The sequence below is a fragment of the Zonotrichia leucophrys genome, chromosome Z (genome assembly GCF_028769735.1).
Source record: "Zonotrichia leucophrys gambelii isolate GWCS_2022_RI chromosome Z, RI_Zleu_2.0, whole genome shotgun sequence".
NCBI classification, from domain to species: domain Eukaryota; kingdom Metazoa; phylum Chordata; class Aves; order Passeriformes; family Passerellidae; genus Zonotrichia; species Zonotrichia leucophrys.
In genome coordinates this window covers 46,564,571-46,585,792 of record NC_088200.1, presented here as the reverse complement: position 1 = coordinate 46,585,792, position 21,222 = coordinate 46,564,571, and the positions used below count along the sequence as shown (strand labels likewise).

The 21,222-nt window shown below is 38.2% G+C and overlaps 1 protein-coding gene across 1 annotated transcript; it reads right to left on the bottom strand.

Annotated features, from left to right (window-relative positions):
* Positions 1-1,289: 1,289 nt before the first annotated feature.
* PSAT1 (phosphoserine aminotransferase 1) lies at positions 1,290-17,246 on the bottom strand. Its single transcript, XM_064735671.1, has 9 exons — positions 17,092-17,246; positions 14,928-14,988; positions 14,052-14,121; positions 12,731-12,936; positions 11,116-11,288; positions 9,910-10,079; positions 6,175-6,303; positions 3,537-3,674; positions 1,290-2,918 (listed from the first exon to the last, which is right to left on the bottom strand). The coding sequence occupies exons 1-9, from the start codon at positions 17,158-17,160 to the stop codon at positions 2,813-2,815; spliced, it is 1,122 nt and encodes a 373-aa protein (XP_064591741.1). The 5' UTR covers positions 17,161-17,246; the 3' UTR covers positions 1,290-2,812.
* Between the last annotated feature and the right edge of the window lie 3,976 nt (positions 17,247-21,222).

Below are 21,222 nucleotides of genomic sequence, written 5' to 3'. Positions count from 1 at the left end.
CTTCCAGTTCTTATTTAAGTCTTGCCTGGCTTACAGATGTTAACTACCATAGGAAGTTCTTATTGTAAACAACTGACAGGAATCTCTGGGACATTACACCTTCCTGAAGGACAGTCGACACCGGGACTAAAGCATCCCTCACTGAACACTGCAGATACAGAGGGAGCATGCAGCTTTCTCCTTTTAGGCCAGGTCTGGGAAAGACAGTGGCCAGAGACTTTTTTACAACAGAGGAGAATGCTAGAACGTGCTTTTGTGAAATCAAGAACAAGAGCTAGGAGATAGAGATGATTCATTAGAAAAGGAATTCAAAGAATTGTTCATTGAAGAACTTGTCTTATGATTCCCTCTCCATTTGGGCCAACTCAGGTGAGACCAGTATTTTCTTTATTTTTTAACACCTTTTAATGTCTTCAGAGTATTCATATCACACCAAAAGAGCCCTGCTTCCAAACACTGAAATTACTAACCTAGTTTGTAAGTGCTGATGAGAAAAAAAGACCAGGAGTTTCAGCAACAGGTTGCTGAAATTCCTCCTACAAATCTGATATGGGAGAATCAGGATTTAGCTGTCCAGAAGGGCTCAAAACCCCAAATACAGACAAACAGCTTGACAGGCTAGAATTGCTGTATGGATAAGTCTGAAACAAACCTCAAGTAAATAATTTATTCAGAACGTGCTTCTGTATTCCCTGTATTCCCCTTACTTGATATTCAATCTACCATTGTCTGCTTAATGCAGTCTTCACTCTGTATTTTATTTATACAAGATTTTTGCCTTACTGAGTTAAAAAAAAATTGACAAGATGCTAGGCACAATTCAGAAGCAGCAAGAAGTTCCTTGTCAGACTCATGAATCAGCTGCACAAATCAGCGCAAGCTTTTCTTGTAAACACACACAAAAGCATGCTTGCTAAGAGGAATGCAAGGCTACTGTAAAATGCAAAGGTTGGCTGTTTTTTAGAAAGAGATAAGCCAGAGTTACAGCTGCAAGCAAGTACAAAACACTCAGAAAAATAAATTTATGAAATTAAAAAGCTTAATATGGTATCCAAATTAGATATTTGTAATTGGCAGAGCAAAAAGGGTTCTTTAAGCATTCATAATAATACTTTTGTTTCTATGGCTCCTATAGGAAAGACTCTTCTTGCACAGAAATAAAACATACAGGAGGGAAGCTTGCTTTTTAGGGAAAAGGAGTATACCAGAATCTAAAATTCTAACACACATTAGTCTTGATTTTCATCCTGAAAATGACAAAAATCAAAAAGTTTCAAACACAATGGTACTTCACATCATGACATGATTAGATTTTATTTTTTTCACATAATTTACTTACTTTGAATAACACTAAGTTGACAGAAATCTCCAAATAGTAGTCTTAAAATGATGATTTTTCACATAGGAATGTAACTCAACCCTAGCACATTTCATTGACTTGTTCTGAGATTCCATCAACAAAGGGATAGTACATCATTATCATTAATAAATTGTTACCACTGTACTGACGTTACACAAAAATTAAAAAAAAAAATGAAATCCCCATTGTGTGCCAAAGAGTTTAGTCTGAAACCAGCTGTAGCAATACTAAACACTCTGACAATAGCAGATAGCTTTTACACTAGTTAAAGTAGGAGATTAAAGTCAATATATGGACATTGGCAGTAAAGTCACAAGCTGAGATAAAAGAATAACTCAAGGGTTCTACAAGAGGAGATCCTCTGAAAATCTTTGTATAACCACAGTGACCTCTCTAGCCCAGGGTATCAAAGTGTGCAATAAGCTACAAGGACCAAGTGAGAAAGTGGGACCAAAATTACACTGCAGTGTCAGGAAAAGGCAGAGAAGACTATTATTTACTCCAGCTGGACAAAGTTCCACATATAAAAGGCTACACAACTGAAAGAATGAAAAGGTAGAACAAACACTGGAGCAAGTAGAGAAGGAAAACACTTAAGAAGTCTGCTGCACTTAGGGCTCAAAGTCAATGCACAGAAAGTCACAGGCTCATTGAGTGGAATACAGCAATCCAGTCTGGCACTAGGTTAACAAATTAAAAGAAACTTTTTTGCAGCAGCAAATATGCATGCCCAAAAGTAACAATAACAACCTAGGAATTTAATATACAAAATGCATAGAGAAATAAAAAACATCTTAGAAATTGATTTAATCAGACTCATGAATCCTAGGTTTAAACTAAAAAATGTTAGTAGGAAAAAAGGCCCAGTCCTGCAGACCTTAACCACAACTAATTGCAATGGTTATGAAAGTACTTTGTAGCATTGGAGCAGTAGTCAAAAGGCCAGATTCTCAAGTTAGGCATGCTGGTGTTAACTCTTAAGTACAACTGGTGTTACACTGTTGGAATATACCCCATAAATCAATTAGATGTCTCTAGAGGCTGTGTCAGTTTACCTTCATTATGCAGTCAGAGAGTATTTGTAAAGCATTACAGACAGCTTATGACAAATTTATCTTCCTGAATTTTACTAAAAAGGAGGCATTGCTGAAGTCACTTGTAACTAGAATTGAAAAAGACTCAGATCCATATAATCTTAAAATGTTATTCATGTTTTAACCACACATTTTCAAATTTTTCAATCAATCATGATCACTCTGGGGATTCTCAGCAAAGCCAAAGTTGCCACATCACTGCAAGACTGGGCCTCTGTTCCGTTCAGTTAATTAATATTGTTACAGGAACTAAAAGAAAATAAAACTTGTGCGCTACAGCTGTGCAGTACCACAGTCATGTTAAAACCCTTTAGCTTTTATTTCATAGATGTGCAGCATGGCTCTAACCCATGGGCATTTATGACTGATGCATCTGCATGAAGCTTCTCATGAATGTTGCAAGCTTCTGAACATCTTCTACAGTCACTGCATTATATAAAGAGGCACGGATTCCTCCCACAGACCTGAATTGCAAATAGGAGAGAAAAAAAAAAGAAAGAACCAGAAAAGTTTTGTATATTCTAAAAAAAGACATTAGTAGCAGTCACAGACATTTAAATCTATTCCTACTCTAAAATTATAAAATTCACATTTATGTGCATGGGAAGCAATATTTAATTCTTCAAGGCAGGCTTGCAGTCTAGAGAAGCTTAGTATTTATTAGTTATTTACTGCTCCAAAGCTGTAGCCCAATAACATCAAAAAACTAATCCCACAAACACTACTGAACATTGGAAAGAACTCTTGCAACCAGGCAGACAAGCCATCTGAGACATTTTATACACTGATACAATCTGACCTCAAAAGATATCTTTGGCATCTGCACAGAGACAGATTTGCAGAAGAGAGCAGAATTCATGATAAAGCTCTCTGAAGCTCCCCACTTCACCTAAGCAGCAGCTGAGCCACCAGCAATCTCTGATTACAATCTCTAGACTGCTCATCTCAAGTGTTGCCAAACCAGTATGAGGAGCAGCTTATGCGTGAGAAAGGTTGGCAAGTCAATGCACAATGCCTGATGCTGTACCACTGCAGGAACAGATTTCTCTGCACAGCACAGAGACTACTTGACTAATACTTACCGATGTCCTTTCAGAGATATCATGTTAAGTTCCACAGCTTTCTCAAGGAATTTCTTTTCCAGGGCTTCATCGCCCTTGACACTGCCAATGCGGAAAGGTACATTCATTCTGCTTCGGCTCTTTCTCTCCACTGGACATCTAGAAAGGTTGCAGAACGTAATGCTTAACCCACTTTGTGCTAAATTTGTATTTCAGCTACATGCAGTTTGAGAAATGAATAATCACACCTGTTTAAAACCGTAATCAATCCTTCACAATCAAAACTATCATTACTTTCTGTGAAAGACAGCAACCTTCCTTTTTTAACCAAGTACAATAATGGAAGTGGTAAAGTGGAAGGCTTATTAACCCTTCCTGACACACTCAGAATTGTGCCAGGGGAACAGACACAAGGCTTGTATACAGACCAAATTAAATTTTAAATAAATAAATAAAAATTAATAAACAGTTACTTTGGCTAGGTGAGGTGATTACAGGGAATTTTGACTAAGTCTAAAGCAGTTTCTTCTCTTCCTCTTTGAAGATTGACTTCTCAACTAGCCAAAAGTGCTGCCAGAATTATACTCAGCTAAACAGAACTAAAGGAAATACAAGAACACAGCATAAAAAAATTTTCATAGATATTAGAAACTTCTGTTAGTGACTTCAGTGCACCTTCTAAATTAACATTACTCAGAATCACGAAGCAAAGAAGAGGTATCTCTAGAACAAATCTTGCAGTGCATACATGGCCACAGCATTACAGGAGATGCATCACAACTCCTTAATTTCCTAAAAATTTATCTGAAGTGAAAAACTCAAGATCTGTGTAATTTCTCTACAACTATTTTGTGAAGCTAAGAAATTATAGGGGAGGAAAAGAAGATTTAAATATCTTTTTTAGTATTTCTGCTTATAAAGGAGATCTGAAGCCTTCAGGTTTATTTTTTTTCTAAGTCTGATGATGTAGATTCTTGCAGACATTCAATATAAATGAGTGTTCATAAACTGCAAGTGGATTTCACACCTATTATTATGCTAATTGGAAATAGCATAGTGAGAGAGAATGAGTATCATTCTTTTTAGTTCCTCTCTTGTTCCTTTGTCCAGATGTCCCCATGATGAAAAGAAAAGAAAAATCCATCATAACACCTGCTGGTGCAAATCTTCTACTTCAGGTTCAACCAGGAAAATAATGTTCAAAAAGGCATATGCTTCTGAGCACTCCTATATTGGAATTACTGCAGCCATGCTTTAGTTTTAGAATATACAGTTGCTACTAGGCAATCTGATGTAATTCAGTGCAGAGACATTGAAAAACAAACTACAAATGGCACAGAGCACTTCATGGAAGAAAGGTTCCATTTGCTAAATGGCTTGTCACATGGCTTACTCAGGGAAGCACGCCACAGATTAAGTGCCACGTTACAGCTGGGAAGGTAGCTTCAAATTAAACCTTCCTTTAAGTTATAGACACAATTTAAAAATTCACAGTCTTAACTGTATTGCTTAGGAAGCTGCATACAGCTCAGTCAGTGAAGCTTGTTCTGCTTTCCCAACTGACTATTTACCATCCAATTTGCATTGCATTTCCCACTTGTTGCCTTACAGACCAACTTGCCAGATACAGATTTCTGTTTGTCACAAAATGTTTTTTTCAAGGCTTCATTTGCTTACTGACGTCTGTGAAAAACCCCCAGGATCTCCCTGGAGTAGGATCACAATCCTGATCATGGTGATACTAAAGGGAAAGCTGTTTTCATTAACTAAATTAATAAGAGGAGTGTATTAAATATTATGATGAAACTTTATCCCTGACAATTATGACTGCAGACAGCTTTAATTTAAAATCCAAATTTAATTTGCTCTATCCTAACTTGGACTTGAAAGTAAATTAGGTCCCCACACTGTTGCTTTTACCCTGAAGGTGAAAGAAATATTTTGCAGTTTCATGGTCAATTAGTAGTCTGAACTTGGCAAATAATAAAATTATTACAGTACCAGCTTTTAACTATGCACAGGTCCTATGAGCTCAAAAGTACCTGGCTATTCTATGTAAAATGCAAGAGGGTTAAACCTGCTTTGGAAAGCCAGCAAAAATAACTGAAGAAAATCAACTGTGCATAAAGTACATAAAGAAAATGTATTCCATTTTGAGGTCTGATCTTTCTATTTTACTTCAGGAAGTGTTTCAGAACTTAACATAATTAGCAATAAAAATGTTCTGCTTACCAGAGGCAAAGCAGAGTCTTTGACTCCTGGAAGGTGGTAGGCAAAATACAAGGCAAAGGGGTCTCTACAATTTCTTACAGGCAATTTTCTCTGTTTTGGTCTACATGCCACCAAGAGATTCCATAAGCATACAAACCAGCATCTGCCTCTCTGTTCTTTGTATACTCTTCTCCCACGCTTCTGTTTTGTTCAGTTTAGAATATGTTTTTAGTAGGGTTCACTACTAGTCAACATGATAAGTTGAAATAACTTCCTACTGGAATGAGACTTATCTTTGGACAGTTACCAAGTGAATGGTTCACTCAAATGGTATCTCTAGGAGTCCTCAAAAAAGGTGACTTCAAAAATACAATTAAACTCTCAAAATTTATGAATGTTTGGTTATGTAGCAAATATTGAAGCAAAGAGGAAAAGCATAGGAACTTACGAATAAAATCCATTAGATTTGTCTATAATATCATAAATCATCCGTGACTTGATTAAACTGTGTTTATCCATAGCTGCAGCTCCACCATTATTCTTTATCCATTCCAGTACCAATCCCATGATATAAATACTGCAAAAGGAAAGAACATTTTTCAGTGAAATTATTCAAACAGGAAAAAAATAGGTCTTGTCTAATAGGTCACAAAATCTTTCAGTAACACAATGACGTGTTTGATTTAAGGGCACTTAAGACTAACAAATCAAAACCTAGACTATTTTACAAGTTATGACAACTCAGATAATGTTTTCTGTACACAAGACAAAATATCCTGAAATTCAAATGTCACACATATCTGTTGGACCCATTTTAATCCTTTGCACCATAGAAGGACATGCTTTCTGCAGCCCAGCAGGGCTCCCAAAGACATCCCCAGACACGCTGCATGCGCTGCCAATTCATTGCCTACTCAACTGCCTCTCAGGTCCTGCCCAGAAGGACTACACAACTGCCTAGTGGGAGCCAGATTCAGCAAAAAAGTTAATAGCATTTGCCCTGTGCAGCTGCTCTAGCAAAAATGCAGGAGTAAATCTCAAATACATGTATATTAATATGCCAGAAATGTAACCATATTTTCACAAATGTTAAAAATAAGAACTCTAATCCCATGTCTGTCTACAAAGACCTTTTGCCCACATGAACAGTGAAGTTTGGTGAAACAAATTATGATGTATCACACTTGACTGTTACCAGTCAAGTTCTTAGTAGAGATCTGGAAGCCTACTGGCATCACATGGCTTGAGACCAAGAATTTCAATGCCAGTCACTAAGTGCAACACAAAAAATCCTTAATGCCTTTTGCCTTTGTGCTTTTGCTACAAAACTCAGCTTGTTCAAGTTCAGACATTTCCCACGACTGCAACAATTTACATAAAAACCTGCTCACAAGTTTTTATGGCCTATATCCAACAAGTTCATTCTTATGAATCCCTTCGTTAATGATTCCAAGGGAGTGCTCAGAGAACATTACCTTACAAGTTTCTCTAACACATATCTAGCAGGAGGCTGTTTAAAATTTTGCTGCTTTTTATTTCTAAAGGGATGCCAGTACCAAATCCTTGAACACTTCCAAAAAGCTGCAGAATAACCAAGATTACAGACTGCCATTTATAGGAAGTACGTTACTGCTCTGAGAGCACAATCTTGCCACATTTATGACAGGACACTATCAACTATTCCAGTGTAAATTATTTAAGTGAAGTATAGACTATGCCCTTGGCAAATATACAGAGCCACATTCACATCTTGCCCTCACTTCCTTGAGCAAAACTTTTTGGACAAATGAATTCCTGGAAGCCAGCCTTAGAGCCATTCACAAAACCCCAGACAGCTAAAACCCTTTATCCTTCCTTTACATCAATCAAAATAATGTTTCTGGAACAACTTTAAGCGCAAAATGCATTTCAGAGCTTGCAAATGAGATTTTTATAGCAAATTCATTGTTAATTTTAGCTAAACAGATTAGGGTCAAAGAGTCAACTATGTAGTGCCATGAGGTTAAAGCCATTAGCATCACCCTAATTTAATTTAACATTTTGCTGAAATAGCTTTTGCAAATTCAGTTAATATTTCCTGCCTGTTTGCCAGCAAACCATTAACAAGTGCAAGGAAAAGAGTACAGAAAAAGAGAACTAAGAAGCTTTGCCAGTTCCTTAAACTGGAACAGGCAGCTAGGGCCAAGCCAAACAGACGTGCATCCTGCCAACATTTCAGTCTGTTCCATTCTGTATTCTGGAGCGTACTCCAATGTGAGTCTGTAGCATGAAGTGAAATCCAGCAAGACAGCGATGAGAAAGGAGAAACTGTTAGTTCAACTTTATTTTCAGTTCCCTTTACCACCCACTACTCTGTTAAGGCTACTGTCAGATACTGAGTAACAACTAAAGCAGCACTTTCTTTTCACAGGTTCTTTGCAATGGCTAAAATAAGGCTGCAGAATTTGATTTGTTTTGCTTTTCAAATCAGAGGAACAACACTGTGTCCAAGTACTCAGATTAAGCAGAACTTCAGTTTTTCAAATGGAAATAGCTTTGTACTTGGAAAACATGAATGGCTGGATTTAAAACCTGGCATATTCAAGTATACAGTGTCCAAAAACAGTATGTGTGACTTGGCAGTCAGGCACATAATCGATCATGAAATAGAGGTTTCATCAAGCACTGGAAAAGACATACATCCTGCCTATGCTACAAAGCTACACTGAGCAGACCAAAATCTGGAAATATTGAATAGCTAATTCTTACTGGTGTACCCAGCCAACAGGGCAGACAGGCTGCCAGTAAGAATGCATAATTACAGCACTACATACTGTAGAGTATGCACACAACTTGGGGGAACAAGTTCTGCACTGTAACATCTGGCATAAACAAATGTTCACTAGATTTAGTGTTCTGTTGAGAGAGATAGCTGCTCCTATGTCATGGCAATGGTACACTGCAGTGACAATCAGCAGATTCAGAGATACCTAAATTGAGTAAAATTTGAAGTGATACTAATTGTAGTGATGGAATTAAGTTACAGGGTTTATGTATGAGAATCACAGAACGTTGGGTCTGTACAGTAAGTGCATTTAACTTATGTTGGAGATCATTGCAACCTAACTTTGCCATTCTGGAACATGCAAACAAACTATAAGAGCTGAGACTAATTATCAGTATAAAATTTCATTATGAAACTATCCTGAAAAGGGAATCTTTATTTTCAAAGTAATTTTAAAAGCTTCTGGGGAAAAAATTATAATTAGACAGAAGATTTTCTCTAAATACTCATTTCAAAGGATGCTGGCATAAAAACTCTTCAGGATAAGAATGGGTAGATACTACTAGCTCAACAGCGAAGCATGCTAGTAGCAAAGCACCATTTCACTAGTTATCAGAAGCTACAAGATAGCTACAATTTAAAAAAGCAAGGTATAGTCTGATCTGCTTCTTGCATAATGAAATCATCAACCACATGGCAATTTTATGATTTTGATTGCTAGCAATGTTTATAAAGCTAGATAAATTTTATCTTTGGATGTCAAACCAAACACTGAGATGGCATCAAGGAATTATGCAAAACTTTACAAGAGTAAAAGCAAAGCAGCTACTAAAATGGCTTTTAAATAGTTCTTATACATTTTCATTTCAAAACCAACAGTAGTGAAAGATGTAGAAAGAACAAGAAATATTTTAAAATATTAAAAGAATACATATATTCTTGTAATATCATACACTATTTAAAACTTTAATCACAATATTATTTACCATTTTCCAGTAAAGAAAGTCAGTGGGGATCTGGAGGTTCAAATGCTCAGAACAATGTCAAGAAGAAATTAAATCAAACTATATTTGGATCAAGAAGCAAGTCTAAGTGCCAAATTACCTCCTTGCAACTGACTAGTGCTGTGCTCGTGTAAACCAGAACTGCATCCCGAAACTTCTACAATGGAGCTATGACATATAATATTAACTTTGAAAAAGGCTACATCTTCTGTGGCTGAGTCGCAGCAGGCAATGCAAAGCCTACTGGTCACACAGCCGGACATTTCCCATGCTCTCACAGGAATCACGTGAAACACCCCAAGGTATCGGTGGCTTGAGGGCAAACAGGGAACTTTGGAAGCTTTTCTGGACAAGAGCGGCAGGTGGCAGTGCGGCAGCTTTCTGATAAAGGATATAACACAGCAGGCTGAGTTACCTGTAGCAAGGCGGAGTGTTATACAATGAGCTATTTGCTGCCTGCGTTTTGTAATCCAGTACAACAGGGCATTCCTTCAGTGCAAATCCCAGCAAGTCCTCACGTACTATTACAACAGTAACTCCAGCACAGCCAACATTCTTCTGAGCACCGGCGAAAATCACACCAAACTTTAAAAGGAAGAAGAAAAGAACTTGGTAAAATGCATTCACTTGTAGATCTCATTACTGAGTAATACCCCAGACACACTAGTCAGCTGAACAGAGAATGTGTTGAAAATTAGCAAGTTGTAGGTTAAAAGAAGAGTTAGCAGAAGTTCTGATTTGAAAGTGCACTTACACCTACTCAGCTGAGGAAGATAATCACAAATTTCACAACTGTTTGCTAAATGTTTATTTAATAGCTGCAAATAATTCTCAAGGCAGCCTGTTGCAATTTCACACTACTCCAAGCAAATTTACTAAAAACAAATTCCTACACAGTTCACACTATTTTCAATCCATCTGGAGTTTCAGAACAATCATCATAAAATTCACCTGTACAAAGAGGCAGATCAGGAAAGGCCAAGTTGAATGCATTAACAACTACTCCATTTTGCTACACACAGGTAAGAAAGGTCAAACATGCTGCTTCACTAGTCAGTAACACTTCTACAAATAGTATACTTTACAAACATAGTAACTGCCTATGTTCTGCTCCTGCACTATCTGTGAAACAGACACCATAATCATGAGGTAGAGGAAGCTTTAGGAGCTTAAAAGAGGTTACAGATTTTTCATGACAGAGGCAGGATTCAAAAACTTATTAACAGTACTGTGCTGTAGCCATACACTATCTGCAGGCTAAATATTATTTAGAAAACATTTATTTTAGCTGTTATTTTCTTTTAGCAGGTATTTTCTTCATCAGTGAAGATCACACAGGAGATAAATAATCTTGGGCAACTATTTACATGAACAATGTCAACATAGTTCAGTATGTTTTTATGAGAAAAAGGAAAATAGACATTGAAATCTCAAACCTGAAATGTCAACACTTCTATCTATCATCAGACACTCAATTAACAAAGCACGACTTCCTTAATTTCACTGCTCAGCATCTCTAGCTGAGATGCCGAGACATTCAAATCCAGACATTTCAAAGTGCTTCACTATATGCATTAAATTTTGAAAATGCTTTGTGCAGTCACTATGTCCAATTGTTTACCTTGGAAACATCCACAGGTTTGGACAGGAAGTTTGATGACATATCACAAACCAAGACTGCTCCTTTGACATCAGGTACAAAGTCAAACTCCACACCATGAACAGTTTCATTAGCACAATAATACACATAAGATGCATCCGGATTAAGATTCCAAGTGCTTGGGTCAGGAATGCCTAAGAGCCAAAAAAGAAACCCAGAGGTCACAAGTAACTTTCTTGGCATGCAGTTTTACCTGAACATGAAACTTAAGCGTAAACCAAGAACAATTTTGCCATACAGACTATTAATCATGTTGTTCCCAGGAAGATAACGTATCTGCAAAGTCAATACAACAGTGCATTCCCAAAATTCCCTGGTGAGACATCATTACGTTTGCAAAACTTTTTGATTTTCACCCCTTTTTCTTCAAATTATTTTCCTCCCATTGCAATAGCAGACTACAAACTACTGGCCTAGAGATTCAAAACAGCATTTCAGAGGAATTCAGACACTAAGTCCAAGAATCTTCCTGCTGCCTCTGGAACCACTGAAACATCCAAATTCTCACTGACAAAGTTCTCTAAAATTCTGTTTCTGTGCAATCCCAGAAGCATTTAAGTCTTGCCCAAGCTCAACAAACACAAGGTCACCCACCTTTCTCCCATTTTAAGCTTTGCAACTGATTTACAAAGCTAAGATCTGCTCTGTCAACAGGCAATATACAGGCATGTCCTGACAGCACAGAACAGGTTTGGCATAAACCTGTTGCTCTCCCTTTCTTTTCTCCTCCAGGACGTGACGGGAGGTGGAGGGAAGGGTGGGAGACGGTACCATTGCCTCCATCATTATTTACTGGCTCTCCTCTTATCTAAAGCTATGAAGCGATGAATTTCACTCCCCCAGACCGGAAAGTTGTAGCTTCAATTCCTTCCTGTGCCTCACAGAATATAAACTTACTTTCCAAGTTAGTGTCCTAATTGCCAGCTAATACACTAACTTGTATGGGAATATTCTTTGTCTTCTTCCCATTCTTTTTAGTTCAAGTGCTGCAATTTGGACCAGAGGGAAGAAAAGTGAGCAAAAGTAGCAGGAGTAGAAATAGAACTCATGTATTCCTGGCTCCAAGAATTATTTATGTATATTCAGTGACACATTGGTGGGAAAGATAATTTAGGAAACCTTAAAAGTGGGTAAGAGAATTCAGGTCTCCCATGTCCTGGGTCAACAAAGTTAAAATCTCAGACCTGCTTCTGAATTTTAGAGCATTCTTGTTACTGAGTGTACATGAAATTGAAATATCTCACAATATCCCTGTGAATAGCTTAAGAACTCAGTTAAATATTAAAAAAGACCTGAGTGAGCCCAGACAATTTTCCTACTTAGACACTTTTGTCTTGACACTTATTTTCTGGCATCTGCTCAGCCCCACTTCACCATTTTTTTCTGGTGGAAAATGTTAAGCCATTAAATAAATCTGCCAGTGTTGAACAAAGAGGGGCATGGCAGACATTCTTTCGAGTGCTGGGCAGTCAACTCTAGTTAACATTCAACAGCCCAACAGCAACATTGGATCTGTTTTTAGAGCGATTCTAAAAGCTAAGCATTCACATGGACGCAGATGCAATCATCAACTTACTTGTATAGGCTCCTAGTTTGGGATGGACGATATTTACTTTGGCATACTTCTCTGCTTCTTTAGCTGCTTTTGCTGACCAGCCTCCAGTAACCACATAATCTGCCTGTCTTGCCTCCTTTAAACCAATAAGGTTAAGCGGGACTGCACTGAACTGAGCAGATCCACCTCCTTGAAGGAAAATAACTTTGTAGTTGTCCGGTATATTTCTGCATAAAAGAAATAACCATTTATGTTACTCTCAGGTTACACAGGATGCACACAACTTGATATTACGCATTTAACTGTAACTGAGGAAGAATGCTGCCATTTTAGAAGACTCTTTGCCTAGAGGTTAGATCAATCCCACTAACTTACCTCAGCACTGGTCTTGAGAAACAGCTTGTTTAATAAATATTAAATATTTAATAAATATTAAATATTTAAACATTTAAGAGTACATGCTATGAATTTTAGTGATTCCTGAAAAAAAGCTTCCAGCCCTGGCACTGCATGAAACAAACTCACTCCTGAGTAGCTGTACACAGAGACTTGAGAGATATTCCATCACAATTAATGCTGACTTTTAATTTATCTATTGGAAGCATCATGACTTTTCTGTCATGAAGTCACCAAAGTGCTTACAGTAACACTCAGCTCTGAGACCCTTCAATTTGAAACTGCAACAATACAGTGAAGTATACATGCAGAGCAAGTGCAATAAAGAGTTGCTCATACAATCACAAAAATTAGATATCCAAATTATTCATTAAAATTCCTTTGTCAATGATTCTGGCTGGACTGAGGGTCAAGCATTTGTGTTAAATGGCTGACATTATTAACTACTATGAGAACAGTAATTCTAATCCATAATATATTCATTTCAATTTTTTAAAAATGTGTCATGCTACGAGTAGGAAAAGGGCTCTTGCTTGGTGATTCTAACACTGATCCACAGAGCTTTGTTAATAAAATAGGACTTATGGACAACGTTCAGATCGCACTTATACCACCAGAGAACTGATTTTTATTGTTTGCACTTATTTCTTTTAGTTCATGTCCTTCGTTAATTCTATGAAGGTGACAAAAACCAAAATTTCAAAACAAACTCAGCTAGACACGTAAAACACATCATAACCTAATTAAAATCCATTGTCACATTCAAAAACATAAGCATCAAATTTACATATAAGAAGATGGATGTCCTCCTCAAAGTTATTACTCTACAACACACTCATGAAAAACACCACCAAAGAGGTGCTTTCAAGGACAGGTCTCCATATTAGACATTAGTGATGCAACTAGCACATGCATAACAAAAATAAGCAGAAAGTAATTCACTTACAGCAATTCACGCATGAGATTTTCAGTTGTATTTAGAATTTTTGTGAAATCTGAAGACCGATGGCTCATTTCTTTGGTGGAATAGAGAGAAGAAATAACATGAAGATGGTAATACATGAATTTGATTTTAAAATCGTGTTAAGCTTTAAACCTTTTACACTGTGGACCCAAAATGTCTGAAGGTTGTCCTTCCCAGTTCCTACTCTCTTTAAGTACATAAAAACTACTAAATACCCACAGAAGACTCATACCTGCAGTCTTGTCCAGACACAGGCAAATCCCATTCATCGACACTTGGCACCCGTATGACCTTATTACCAACAGGAACAACCATATGTGTGGGTAAAAAAATAATCTCTAGAAAGATTTCATTCTTCCTCATGCTAAGAACCTTCTCTGCTGCTAATGCTGTAAGAAGTATATAATAAAGCACAGGAGAAGTACAGGTTTTGTTCTCTTACCTTTAGCAAGGCTTCTTCACACAGTAAAGCTAATTAAACATTAAAGACAATTACACAGTAATTCCTTCTAAATCCATAGGCTGTCTTCTACGTGTAAGTGTACAATTTAAATATTAATCTGAATTGTGCAAAGACAGGTGCACGTTCTACTTTTAGCAACTAATAATATGCTCACCATCTTGATGATAAATCTTTTGTGCAACTGGGCTGAAAAGCCAGCCAGCAGGAGAGCACTGCTTTCCTAATGGGAAGGATGCTATACATCTATGTGGTATCTATACACCTATATGGTATCTATACACATCTGTACAGATACACAGGTGTTAGAAACTGAGCCAAAAAGACCAGGAAGTCTTATTAAACAATTCAGTTAAACAACAAAATAATGAAAAATGTAGATTTTTTAAAAGTCTTACCAAGAACACTTATACCAAGTCCTTTGTAGTCCACCAATTCTTTCTGTGCTTCTAGTAACACCTATCAAAATAAAAAAAATCCAGAAATAAATTAAGGGAATTTTCCACTATCTGGAGTCTCTGATGCATCATGCCTATGCCAGCTGCCCCATACTGCAATAACCTGACACTCGTCAAGTGAGAGTAACAGAAGTATATTACCAATACAATTTTGCTGTACCTCCTAGCAGCTTAAGGCTTTTCATAAGATAGCAAATATAAATAATATGCTTGTTGTGGAGACTATGTTGTAAGTTATTATTTCAAATGCTACATTTCCAGATTTGTGAATGATTTCTAGCAGTTGAATGGAACTCTTGGAACTCTTACATCTAATGTTTGCATACATACTCTTTCTAAGCATGCATCCTAAACACTCACTCCCACCACTCCATCCTGTGTCCTTTCACTTGACTTGTGCAAATAGGACAACCAAAGTATTGAAGAAAACATAACAAGAAAGATCAGCTTGAGCCAGCATGACAATGACTGGTTTCACCAAACGAAGTTCCATACTTTCTGAAGACAAGCCTCCATCTTATTAGGAGTTAAGAAAGAAGTTAAGCAAAATTTTGAGACAACCAAAAAAACCAGGTCACCAGCCAAGCAGTGCTTCAGCCATCCTTTTTTTTTCTGCCTTCTCCCCAGGTTTTAAGTATGAAGAAAGTAGCAGGAGATTCTAACCACTGGATTTGCAGCTTCTGATTTTGGTAAATTCTTGTCTGAGAGCCAGAACAGTCTTGGCTGCTCTTAAAGGAAGAAGAGGGAGCCCCAGTAGAACCAAACAAATGCTGCACGCATGCACCCTGACAAGAAACTGCACACTCTGGGCAATTTCAGGAATAAGAAATCTACCTTGCTGACCCGGTGTCTGCATGGCCTGTCAACTGTAACAGCTGGCTACCAAAAGGTCAACCAAAAGATTCTGAAGTTTTAACCACCACATTTTACAAGCAAACTTATCCATTCCAGAGAAGGAAGGAAAAAAAGTAAGGGAGAAAACACAGACTGCTAAGAGTAGTGCTGGCTAAACTGCTTTATAAAATCCAACTCTGTCAGTAACACTCTTAATCTGAAAACCTGCACATGCCTCACAACTGACATGTATGACACACATTATAATCTATGAAGTGCTCCGTTTTTTGCTTTACTGAGTCTGCGTGCTTCATGGGCAGCATCAGCCCACAATCAAGAGGCATAAATCATCGAGGTGATACAGCAGTCCACACAAGAGCACTGCATTTTCAAGAGGGTAAACAGATTAATAATAGGGAGCTCAGCTGTGCCCACCTGCACTCCTCCAAACTTAAATCCAGTTTTTAATCATCTCTGTCAGAGCTGGGAATGGAGGCAGTGCTGTGAGAGCCCCTTTGGAATCTAGAACTTGACACAGAACAACAAATTTCTTTGCAGCAAAAATTTTTGCAACCTTATCCAGAAAGGGCATATCCTCGAGAAAAGAGAAAGGAGGGGAAAGAAACACAAACAAATAAAAACAAGAAAGTTGCTCCGCAGCAAATCTGTTAATCTAAAGAATTTTTTAAAAGAATTAACACATAAAATAACAAAGTATATTATGAAGGATACTAAGAGAAGAACAACAACAACAAAAATTCCACAGCAGATAACCCTTAAACTGAGTGAGGTACGTACAGTTCGGCAGAAACCACCCCTCTCCATATGTAACTGTATAATCCATGGCTGCTGATGCAACTTTCCAGAGGGTTGAGTGTACATTATAACTTCTTATAAAAAGGCGTCTTAGGGAATTACCATGCTATTTATCAACTGACAAATTTCACACTCCACAGAGTGATCTTTGCGCGCTTAGGTCCTACCTTCTATCCCAAAACTAACGATATAGGTGCTGGTGCCATATCAACCAGCACTAAAAAAACCCCAAAAACAAAACCCTAGAGAGTATTCGAAGAACCACACTCGAGCTCGTTTGCAAAAATCCGAGTTTATCAGGGAAGCTCGTTGTAGAATGGAAGACAAGAGGTTTTGGCGCTGCGCGGGTAAACTCCGGTAATTACATTTATCCCCCTATCCCTCGCTTTGCAGCCGGAGCCCCGCCGAGAGCCGGGGCAACGAGGACACCCGGCCCCGCCGTGCCCCTACTCACGGAGCGCGGCAGCTTCGCCGGCCCGGCGCCGAAGTTCGCGACCTGCCGCCCGCCCTCCGTCGCTGCCATGCTGCCACTCCTGCCCCGTCTGCCGCGGCCGCGGCACTAGCCCCTCCGCTATAAACCCGCGGCGCCGGGGCAGGCACTTTCCACCGCTGTCCCGGCCGCCCATTGGCAGCGCTGCCGCGGCGAGGCCGCGTGAGGGGAGGCGGTGTGAGGGGAGGGGAGGCGGTGTGAGGGGAGGGGAGGCGGTGCGAGGGCCGGGCCGGGCGGGCCAGGGGGCGCCCGCGGCGCTCCGCGGGGTCCCCACAGTGGCGCCCCCCCCGCAAGCAGCGCAACGAGCCTTGGCTGATGCAGCCGCCCACGCTGAGTGGGCGTGCGGACAGACAGACAGAAAGACACAGACACACACACAGAGAAACACACACACGCGCACACACGGTGAATGCACATCCTACTGTAACTTCCATCCTATGCTTTTCCCCCACGCGGGTGCTGTAGCAGCTCTGGGATGCTTGTTCCCAAAGCAGTCTGGGTGAATGCGTGAGGACTTAAAAAGCAGCGACCCACAGTTACAGTGAATTTTAGGAGATCCTTCATATTTCATATGAAATGACAAGAGGCAATGGACAGAACCTGATGTACACAAGTTCCACCTTACTTACCTTAAGAAAGAACTTAATTGTACAAGTGACCATGCACTAGAACACGTGGTCCAGAGAGGTTGTGGAGTCTCCCTCACTGGAGACAATCACCCAGGTACAATCCTGTGCAATGTATTCTAGTACGTCCCTGATAAAGCTGCGAAGCTGGAGATCACTCACTTTATCCAACCAGACCGTTTCTGTGATTCGTCTTGAAAGAGATGGGTTTACAGTACCCAGATCTATTATTTTGTGTGAACTACTTGCCTTGTAGAGTAGGAGGATCCTAGCCTTCTATAAGCCAACAAGTGTCCACATGTTGAGCAATTTCCCCAGAAAGTCTGTTGCAGGCAAATTGCTATTTGAATTTCATCAGAGAGTAAAAACAGGAGAGCTGTGAAACTTGATCACCTTCACATAATGGATAGCATAGCTTGGACTTGCCTTGAGGCTTGCCAAATCCTAGGTTAATATCCCTGAGTACTAAAGCATTCCTCCCACAGCTATCTATGGAACAGATCTGCAGCATCTTGATTATTTGAAAATACAGAGGTAGTACAACTGAACTGTTGTAATTGAGAGAAAGAGACTTTTAACTCATTCTGTTTTCCAATTGTTTCAGGCAGAGATATTCTGCCCAGGTCAGTTTTCAAAGTTATTTTAAAGGCAGTAGCAGTAAACCAATTTTGACAAAGCAAGCCATGAAGTATGACTGAAAAGAAATGGGCATTGCAGAGCCCCATAATTTCCAAGTATATTGGGCAAGATTCACCATTCTCATATGTAGCTGTATAAAGCACAGCTCTGGAACACATCAGATTGCCCAGTCCTTTCCTGTAACGCTGGCCTATTTTAGTCTCATGGGTCTTCACCAAGCTTATCATCAACATTAATCATCTGTAGAGAAAACTGCAAGTATTGATGTGTGTTATTTTGTGAATTCTGAGATGTATATAAAATACTATTTTTCATTACCAATTGTTTCACTGAAGAAATACTGACTATGTGAATTTGTTCCTTTTCCTGTCAAGCCAGGTGATACCTGGAAGCACAAAAAGAATTTATAGACCACAGCCTGATCTGGTATTTAGTTGAAAGATTTTCATCTTAAGGAAGTTGTTTTGTTCAAAAAATTGTAAACAGAAACATTGGTATTAGAGCAAAGACAACTTTCATTTCAATGATAGCTACAGCTTAAGAAAAATCTATCAAAATTGCTTTCAGACACCAGAATTCTTAAGAGATAATAGCGAACTTCACATACAACACAGGCTGGATACATTATCTTAAAACACCAAGGTATTGTTAAAGTATGTCTCACACCACAATGCCAAGAACAACTGTGTTACTTCTTAGTTATAATTAAACAGAAACTATTACTGAGATCCATAACAATATAGATGTGACTAAAATTTTAATTATTTTTACTAGTATCTATAGGTAGAAGCAAGATCAAAAGATACAGGTGTCTCATATAGGCTTTTTTCAGTATTAAATCTGAAGTACCTGTGTAGGCCTAGACATGCAATTTAAAACTCCAGTTTGGCTAGGAAAATGGTATCCAAGGTAGTAAGGAGTAGTGGAAGCAATCAGAAATAGTGTAGGTTGGGGATTCAGGTCATGAAGCCTGCCTACTACTACAGAAAGTGCTTCAACATCCTGCCAGATCAGTCTTGAATCCTAACTGTGTGGCACAAGGGAAATTAAAACTTTGGAGTTAAAAATGTACTCAAATGCTGACACAAAGAGCTAGAAACACTATGAAACACTATGAAAATAGAAACACAGCAAGCTACTGCTGGTATCAGCTCAGAGCACTGGTGGAAGTACCAGTATTGGAGTTTCAGTTCACAGAAGTCTTATCCTGACCAGAAGGGTCAAAAATAGCAGCTCCCACGAGATCAGAGGACAACTCCACTGGAAGCCTTGTCACCGGGAAGCTTTAGAAAACCCTCTTCATACCGTGCATTGATGGGAAGTATATAAAATTGGAAAGAATGTATAAATGTGAAATTTTTGCTGTGGACAAGGGATCATTATGCTTTTGCAGATGGAAAGAATAAAGAGAAACAGTACAGGTCTCATTACAGTTTTGTTTGTATTGGATTGAGATTTCTCCTATTTTAGTATTTTGCCAGCAGCAATTATGATTTCATGTTTCAATCAAAACCCATGAATTCTATCATGGAATCATACCAATATTCATAGTCACTCAATATAAGCTTTCAAAACCACAATTTCCAGGAATGCTTCTGATTTCTACCATTTGACTGAGAATTTCAAGTGCCACAATTTCAAGTGCCATCAGTCCGTGCAGATGAACCTGGATTTGTGTAATTAACACAAAAGCAAAGAGAGCAGTATTTATTATGATGCATAACTGGAAAAACCAAGACAGATTAAAAGTGTAAATAAGTCTTCAGAGTTTTCAATGAACTTTTATTAAGTTCATTGTGACTTCATGTTATGCTGGACAGCAAAACCTTGACTACTGCTGGAAAAGAATCAGCTCACTCAAGGAGAGCATATGTACATGAGTTCTCTGTCTGGTACCACAAATGGACGTCATTATTAAAAGATAAATAATGCTGACTACATAGCAACCTGGCAAGCGTTTCAGGAGGCAGCTGGGATGTCTGGTCCAGCAAACTACTGAGATGAGCAAATTTTGGTGAAACCTTACACTTTGGTGGTTCAAACAATGGTTTGGGTCTATTTATTTTGTTTTTCAGAGATCGAAGTCCTGAACTGTGAAGAGTAGGTCTTCAGAAGACTAAGTGAAAAGAGAAAAAATATTGAGCTTTATGAGTAAACAGTAACATGTTCTCTAGCAAATAGTTGGCCTATTGATTTCAAGCTTTTAGGTCAAACAAGAACACAGACAATTATGTAAAACATTAACTAATAGCAAGAGAATGAAACTGTTTCTATTCCAAAACTCAGGGTAGAAAATGGTTTCCCAAAAATTTAAAATAAAAATATTTTTACTTTTTATTAGAATACTTTATTGTTAAATATATATAGAATATATATGTTTATATGTGTAAAATACTTTTTGTAAATGAGTTTTTAAATTGTTAGAAAAAACCTTGGAAGTTCTGATGTATTCATGACAACCTCAAAAAAAATACTTCTCCCCAGGCAGCTTCAATCAAATGTCTCTGCCAATTTCAGATCCAACTATATATAAAGTATGCAGTACAGATTCTTACAGTGAGAATGCAATACCATAGCAGCAGTAACACGAAGAATCCTTCATGTTTCTGATTTGACAGGAAAAAAAACATTAAGTTTAAAAAAAAAAGTTAATCCACTGAAAAAAAGTATGCCCATCTAAATTGCAAACTGCTTGGTCAATTTTGCTTTAAAAGATGATTTTTGATGTAATTCACACTCTAAATGCAAATATTGAAAAGCAAGTATTTAACATGAAAGATACTAAATATCACCTGCTTTTGGGCATGTAATATATAAATTATTCTAAGTT

Bases quoted from the DNA above. Each gene is read 5' to 3' on its own strand.
- PSAT1 (XM_064735671.1), bottom strand. From the start codon at position 17,160: ATGGCAGCGACGGAGGGCGGGCGGCAGGTCGCGAACTTCGGCGCCGGG. The intron at 14,989-17,091 runs GTGAGTAGGGGC...TTATTTTGATAG, and splicing joins CGGCGAAGCTGCCGCGCTCC to GTGTTACTAGAAGCACAGAA. The intron at 14,122-14,927 runs GTAAGACTTTTA...ATTCCACCAAAG, and splicing joins ACTTGGTATAAGTGTTCTTG to AAATGAGCCATCGGTCTTCA.